At 37.7% G+C, this 8,546-nt stretch overlaps 1 protein-coding gene across 2 annotated transcripts in view; it reads left to right on the top strand.

The window, feature by feature from the left end:
• prr12b (proline rich 12b) overlaps positions 1–8,074 on the top strand; it is a 154,224-nt gene extending 146,150 nt beyond the window's left edge. For both annotated transcript variants that reach the window (XM_039775849.1, XM_039775848.1), the window contains 2 exons: positions 7,232–7,327; positions 7,713–8,074. In XM_039775849.1, coding sequence (XP_039631783.1) covers positions 7,232–7,327; positions 7,713–7,853 — 237 coding nt within the window. In that variant the 3' untranslated portion in view covers positions 7,854–8,074. The remainder of the gene's footprint in view (positions 1–7,231; positions 7,328–7,712) is intronic.
• The last annotated feature ends 472 nt before the right edge of the window (positions 8,075–8,546 follow it).

Raw genomic sequence — 8,546 nt, 5'->3', positions numbered from 1 at the left:
CTCTTGAGGAATTATTTTAATGTACAGTCCAGTGGTTGATAAACACTTCCTACATGGACCTGGCATATTGCCAATCAAAATGTGAGGATCTGTTTGTCGTACTGTGTGCCGATAGTTAAAGTATGCTTACTGGTGTCCCACATAATGCTCATAGAACTTCAGTTGCAATCATCTGTACACTTTGATACTGAAAAACGTCAAATTTCATGTAAAGCCAAATGGCCAGTCCCAAATGGAGCCATAAGTCGATCGATGCATGATTGTATTTGTGGATTGGGTTAAGGAAAGAAAACAAAAGTTTGTGTTTTTTAAATTGTGACCCTGTTGTTATTGCTGGCTGTCCCATCAGTCGTCCACATTGCCTCTTTATCAATGTCTCTGCTCTTGTGGGTAGCGAATTTGTTCTTATTGTGTCTGATTCAATTCCAGAATAGCAGTAACTTCTAACTTCAACTTCTTTCCGGTTGTAACAGTAAACCCTGTCACATCTGACTCGTCCTCATAGTTCAAGGTGGACAATTTGTTGTGCCTACATTATGAACATAGGAAGACAAAGCAGGAGTTAAATATCAATCCTTTGATTTTCCTTTGTGTTGTGCTACACTACCACTCTTGATCAAGTCTCATCCAACACCCCACTGAAAAAGTGCAAGATACTTTTTATAATATAGTTAAAAGAAGCAGCCTGCAGCATTTTCAAGAAATTGTTCTTTTTCGTGTCAGATTGTACTCCAGAATTGTGTTAACTCCTTGCTAGGATGTGGCCATGAACACTGACTTTTCTGACTTATCGTCTTAGATGAAGATGGACAGTTTGTACTGCCAAAATTATGAAGAAAGACCAACAACCCATTGATTCTCCTTTGTGTTATACACACTTCCCTTTTGATCAACACCCTCCTGCAAAACTGATAAAAACAGCATGCAGTGGAAATAACGTTAAGCTCTAGCCATTTTGTCTGCCAACAGGTGGCTCTGGTGTGCAAACTATAGTGTACAGCAGGGGGACCCCTGGGATTCCAGTGTCAAAATTTCAGTGTCCAAAATAGTATATCTTGTCAGTATGGTCCTAGAGAGCAACTATGCAAAGTTTGGTCCAGATCAATCAAAGGGGGTAGGATTAAATAGGAAACCTACAGACAAACATTAGACATCATCTCAAGTGTTTTCGTTATAAGATTTTTTTTTTTTCCACTGATCAATTCAGAAGATTCTGAATTAAAAATACATTTTTTCATGTGTTCCTAGTTAATAATTAACTAAAAACATGAAATGACTGGTGCAGCAATTATTCTGATTTGTTTGAGCTTTCTGACGTTTTGTGAAGATAGCAACATCAAATTTTTTGAGACTGCACAATTTTTGTATTGCAGACTTGTATTTGAGCCAGTCTAGGGTATCTTTGGATCAGTGATACAGGAGTCTTCTATTGGGTTTTGTAACTGTGGTTTTGGATGAGTGGTAGACAATTTAAGTAATTCTCCCAGCATGTTGATGACAATAGGATGTGCAGTGTGCGGAGTGGTTCAGGTTTAGTGTGAGCAGTGGATGTAGGTGCAGTATAGTCTTTTTATAAATGCACAAAAAACTCTTTAATTAAAAATATCGCCATTTTATTAACTATAATGACAATTTCCATTGATAGACCGGAAAGTCTTTTTAGGCTGCTGAGCTTCATCTCACAAGATTTCTGCAACTTATATTTTGGAAAATTGAAAAATGGTTTGGTGACCTAATTTTTTTAGTGATTATGCCATTATAAGCTTGAAAGGATGATTGGACATAATATAATATGAACGTTTTGTGCTTGAGCAGAGTACTCCTTGTTATACACTCACAAATGGAAACTCTGTTACATGGCCACGTAATATGACTGCTTAGATAAGGCATATGCTTCATTCACATGTAGTTTCATAATGGATGCTTTTGGAGGAGCAAGTTTGTGTATATTTTAATTTGTGTTTGTTTTAATATGCTAGAATATTAATGCATGGTATACTGAATAATACTGAACAATGTTATTTTTTTAATTTGGTGTAAAGTTACATTTTATGTATACAGTAATCCCTCCTCGATCGCGGGGTTGCGTTCCAGACCCCCCCGCGATAGGTGAAAATCCGTGAAGTAGAAACCATATGTTTCTATGGTTATTTTTATATATTTTAAGCCCTTATAAACTCTCCCACACTGTTTATAAATATTCCCCGCAGAGTTATACAGCATAATCCCTTTGTATTCTGTTAGATATTAGGTAAGATTCATTGAAATTATGCATATAAACACACTGTTTATATACAGTAAAACCTAAATATTATTTTAAAGATATTGAGTGTCTCCGATATCACATGTTACGGCCATTACGATAGACATGCCACCAGCAATAAATACGTACAATGCAACAAAAATAGTATACAGTAAATGTGTGTGTACAGTGACACTAAATGTACGTACATGTACTAAGTACTGTAAGTAGAAAATTAATTATGGTTACTCACCAACAATGACACGATGACTTGTACGATAACAATGAGTTTTATTTTACTGCACAACAAAGGAGAGCGTTACAGCCCTACAAAAGGAGCCACTTCAGGCGATTGTGAAGCACTGCCGTTGTTCTTCTTCTGGCAGTCTTTAATCCAAATCCCTAAAGCAGATTCCATCCAGAATACTGCCTTATTACATCCACTTACAACTTGTTTTGCACCCTGGTTAAAAGGACACTGCGGCCGTAGATCTTATATTCCTTTCCTACTTTTTAAATAAAAGAATCGTAGCCTTCAACAAATCCAAAACGCTTACCTTTTCGCAATCGTTAACATCTTCCGTTTGCACTTGGGCACGGCCCCTGAAGCAGTAGCAGATCGTTTTGGAGCCATAATGAAGGGCTTGACTATGCACAAAGATAAACACAAAAGAGCACAACTCTTTACACAGAGAAACACGTTGATGCTGAATGAGCGAGACAAGACTTCCTGGTTAACACTGCATTCAGCAAGCAGGAACTTAACTGCATGCTCTGATTGGTTAGCTTCTCAGTCAGGAGAACTTAACTGTGTGCTCTGATTGGTTAGCTTCTCAGTCATCCGCCAATAGCGTCCCTTGTATGAAATCAACTGGGCAAACCAACTGAGGAAGCATGTACAGGAAGTAAAAAGACACATTGTCCGCAGAACCGCGAAGCAGCGAAAAATCTGCGTTATATATTTAGTTATGCTTTCATATAAAATCTGCGATAGAGCGAAACCGCGAAAGTCAAAGCGCGATATAGCGAGGGATTACTGTATAGTATCTTAATATTGAATTTATCTTCAAGTCTTGTTTTTAGTCGTATGTACATAGTACAATGAAACTCGTACCTGCATGTTTTTTTGAAAGAGTTGACAATAATTACAATACCAACAGAAAGCGCATGCAAATAAAACCTATACATTGGATGCAATATATTATGTGGGAAATTGTATACAATATGAATTTGCCGCTAGTTGTGTTATGTAGTTTTTCATAAGATGAAACTGCCACCACAAGATTTGGTGATTTCAGAATTATTTAATATGTTACCCCTTATAGTTTTCACGTCATCTGATACCTAAAGATTAATATTGGTCTTATCCATCTTTTCTAAGTGCTTCCTATTGGACTTCTAATAAACTTTAGTCAAAATTTAATAGTAAAACCTTGGCTTTTACTTTGTGCCTCCCTCTTGATGCCGTCATTTGCTAAGCAATAGACTATCAGCTTCTTGTCATAAATGCAGTTTCATTTCATATATACACAGCCCACCCCTACAACTAACAAGAAAGTCAAACCTGTGACCTAGCCAGTTGTAGACTAGTTGAACTTACTCACTGGGGACATCACATTAGAAGATTGGCTTCACAGAATTATGCCACTGACTGGCTAAGATTATGTAAACTAAGATTATGTAAATGAAGGCTAAGACTACAAATCACTGCAAAAGTCATCTTAACAGCCTTTATTTGTATCCAAATTCTGATAGCAATAAATGGATGGGAATGGGATGGGAATGCATGAGAGGATATACAATGTTTTTCAGTTAGATATGTTCACCCTTGGTCTCCTCTGGAGAAAAAAATTTTGGGTTATGGTTAAAGGCTCCTTTTTTCTCCATTATTTTAATCAGTGATGCAGCAGGACACCCCAGCCAGCAAGATTTTCTACATTCAATTGGCTAATTAACTGTGGCACATTTGTACTTATTAAATAGATTTTCACACCCTTATCTATTTAGGTGCCATAGCTTAATGACGAATGCTTATGTCATTGTGAATCATGGGCTACACATACGGTACTCTGTTACTTTTGAAATCTTCAGAGTTTATTCCTATATATTCCTGAAAATTGAATTACATTAAGATCTGAAATTTGTCAGGAAAATACAGTTCATAGCTAAGTTGCCTAGTGTATCTGATTGATTTTTAAACAGCTGTAGCTCATGGATCAACTTTTGGCTGTTAAGCAGTTTCTTGTTTTGTCTCTGTCCAAACTGTGGGCTTCAGGAAGCAACCATCAGCTAGATTGTTAAATGTATATATTGTGTGTGTGTGTGTGTTTTTTTTTTTGTTTTTTTTATTCACAGGGGTTTTTACAAGTTTACTTGAGTATGTCATTTTCTTCCTCTGGTTGTTTTTCATTTGTATCTTGATATTTATTCATAATTTTTTACAAGTACATCACAGTTCCGCTGCTTGTTGATAAATTTCATTGTACACCATTTCTTTCAACTGTTTTTTTTAAATGAAGTCAAAAGAATAGTGACCCAGTCATACCTGTAATTCTCTGTTCACGCAATCTTGAACTCCCCAAAACTCACCTGGCCCAATTTTTCTTTTCATTATACCTATAGCAAATTTGTTTACTTTTTGCGCAGAACAGATTCCTTCCCGGACACATTCTGTAATTGAAAAGCCATATTCTTGTACAACAAGGGAGCATAGCAATCCATGATTTCTCTGCACATCAGGACAAGAGTGTAAATACTGTGTCAGGAAATTACTGTCAGTTTTCTTCATATAATAAATATGTTTAAACACATTCCAGAATTCAAAGAATGACTGGGTTTAAACTATCCATCCATCCATTTTCTAACCCGCTGAATCCGAATACAGGGTCACGGGGGGTCTGCTGGAGCCAATCCCAGCCAACACAGGGCACAAGGCAGGAACCAATCCTGGGCAGGGTGCCAACCCACCGCAGGACACACACAAACACACCCACACACCAAGCACACACTAGGGCCAATTTAGAATCGCCAATCCACCTAACCGGCATGTCTTTGGATTGTGGGAGGAAACCGGAGCGCCTGGAGGAAACCCACGCAGACACGGGGAGAACATGCAAACTCCACGCAGGGAGGACCTGGGAAGCGAACCCGGGTCTCCTAACTGTGAGGCAGCAGCACTACCACTGTGCCACCGTGCGTTTAAACTAGTTCTTTAAATTAAGTTTGCTCTTTTTATTATGTCATAGTTATTGTATTCTGTGTTTTTAATACTTCACAATCTGTGTGTTTTTTAATAGCTTACATTTGAGTCATTGTGTTGTATATTTGATTTTAAATTTGTCATGTTTGCAGATTAATCAACATTCAGTAATCCATAATGACAATGTGAACGTTTTGCAAATTTATTAAAAAAAATCAAAAACTCAAATCTCTCATTCATTTAAGCATTGAGTCACTTAATTTGGTACTTTATGGAAGGTCCTATGGCAGCAATTACAGCTTTGAGTCCTGTTGGGCAAGTCTACAAGCTTTGCACATCTGGATATGGGCACTTTCTACCATTCTTCCTGACAGATCCTCTCAATTTCCATTAGTTTGCATAGGAAGTGTCTGTAAACTGCCATCATTAGGTCTCCCCACAGATATTTTGTGGGATTTAAGTCTGGGCTGAGATGAGCCACTTAAAGACAGTCAAGAAACTTGTCATAAAGCTACTCCATAACATGTGGCCTGTCATATGTATTTTACTCAAAAGCAGCTTCCATCTACCCACTCTACCTTAAACACCTGATTGATGGAGTACTGTTGAGATGTTCATCTTTTCAATATGTTCTCCCATGTCACCGGTGAATTTGTGAAGCTGTTTTAGAGTAACCTTGGAGTTCTTGGCCACCTTTCTGGCCAAGTTACTCAGTTTGGCTGGACATCCAGCTGTAGGGGAGTTCTTGGGGTTCCAAACTACATTCATTTCACAATTTATTGAAGCCGCTGTGCCCTGAGAACATTCAACACTTTAGAACTGGATTTATACCCTTGCCCTGATCTATGGCTTACAAAGGTTTTATCATAGAAGTCTACAGAAAGTTCATTGGACTTTGATTGCTTGGGGACTTTATATTCACAGATGTGTGTCTTTATAAATGATGTCCAATCAATTCAGCTTGCCACAGGTGAGCTCCAGTCAAGTTCTAGAAATATCTCGGAGATAATTAAGACAGGCAGAATGCACCTGACCCCAATATAGAGTGCCACAACAAAGAGTCAGAATACTTAAATGAGAGATATCAGTTTTAAAAATATGTTTTCACTATGTCATGGGTGACTGTGCATAGATTGATGGCCAAAAATGGTAAATGAACTCCACTCAACCTATCCCCTATTTGTGTGGTTGTGTCTTGTAATTTTTTTATGTATTTTTAAATTATTATTTTTAATGCAAGAATAGTAGTGTGGTTTAATAAGAAAAAAGGTTAGCCTCAAAAGAAAAAAAATTCATACAGTTCATTTACAAAAATATAGTATTACATAAGAATTCAGATAACCTGAAAAATAGCTTAAGTTGCATGCAAGTAAGCCCGCTTCATGTCACCAATTGTCTTTGTTTCATAGAGCCATTATTGTCAATATCAGGTTCCAATTTCGACAACTTTATGTACATTTCTCCTTCATTGTTTAGCCTGTTCCAGTATTTCTGATTTGTGACATTATCAGTCCTGTGAGCATTTGTATACAAATTTCAGACGTTATGGCCAATAGTCAATAGCTTTTATCGGTACTGTATTAACATTATTTGTCTTAAGAATTAGTGGCTTAAAAATGTTTGCAAGCATTATCTATTCCTTTTACCGGTCGTTCTGCTTTTTTCTTGTGTGAACTTTCAACATTTTGCACAATGTTTTGTGTTAGTTGGCTATATATAGCCGTTTTTGAGAGAAATGTTGCAAAAGAGTAGCTGGTTAGATCTTTCACATTAATTTAATTTATTCTTAGGATTTTAAGTTGGGTGTGGAGAACTGCAAACTCTATAGCCTGTACCATGGCCTGCATCACTACAAGTACCACACATTCCTGCGCTGTAAAAAAGAGGTAGGTTGGGTAAAGTAATTGTCACTAACAATATTTATGTTTAATTTCCACTGTCAGGTTTTTTGCTGAAAGAATAATTTTACCCCTTACAGTATGTGGTAATATTTTGAAGTCAAATGTACATTTCATAATAACTGTTACAGGTCCATAAATATTTGGACAGAGACAACTTTTTTTATAATTTTGGCACTGTACATTACCACAATGAATTTTAAATGAAACAACTCAGATGCAGTTGAAGTTCAGACTTTCAGCTTTAATTCAGTGGGTTGAACAAAAAGATTGCATAAAAATGTGAGACGACTAAAACATTTTTTTAATAATACGATAAACTTGTGTACATGTGTCAGAGTTTTCAGCCTCCTTTTTTTTCTGTCTTTTGTAGACTGACTGTATTGAGCAACAGGCTGAGGACCCAGGACAGGAAGAAGTAGTTCAACAGTGCATGGCAAACCACCGTTGGCTGGAGACATTGTTTGAGTCCTTCAGTGAGCTTCTCACTCATACCTCGCAGGCATGTGCCTGAGACTTGACTTAACAGTGCAAAGGAAAAGGGGAGAGTGCCAGCCAACTGGGGCTGAATAGAGGGAGGGTATGAAGACCATGAGAGAGCCCATTCACGGCCGCCCAGTTATTTATGAGCCAGGGCTGGAAACGTGCATTCTGGTCCATCCACAAAGGAAAGGGGAAACTGCTCATCAATGTGGGCTGGGTATGGCTTCAGAACTGACACTCCACTTCCAAAAATCATAAAATGATATACATTTGTAGATTTGGTTGTTCGGGGGTGGACTTGGGGATGATCTTGAGCCCATTACCTCTCTGGTGACCAGTGACACACAATGTGCTGGCTTAAACCCCCAGGTTACACAGACCTCCTTTCTCTTTCTTTCAGCCCATATCACACCCCCGCATCCACAATTCCCCTGTAAACTGTGGTACGCCTGCCTTTTGGGGTATAAAAGTGTAAGGGTAGAACTCTGCTTTTTTGTTAGGTATTGTTCCTCCTTTTCAGTATCCTGTTTCAAGCTAAAATCCCAATACAAATTCCACGTTCTATCTACATAGGAATTCAGATTGTGAATTTAAAATCGGTAGCAATCATGTCGTTCATTAACATTTCTTTATCCCTGTATCCTGTTTTAGATGTTTAGCATCATTTTCTCCCAAGCCTTCTATTGTCCACCTCTCTACTGTCAAAACGATTACATTAAGATGG

The sequence above is a fragment of the Polypterus senegalus genome, chromosome 13 (assembly GCF_016835505.1).
Source record: "Polypterus senegalus isolate Bchr_013 chromosome 13, ASM1683550v1, whole genome shotgun sequence".
Lineage (NCBI taxonomy): Eukaryota > Metazoa > Chordata > Cladistia > Polypteriformes > Polypteridae > Polypterus > Polypterus senegalus.
This window is presented reverse-complemented; position numbering and strand designations above follow the sequence as displayed.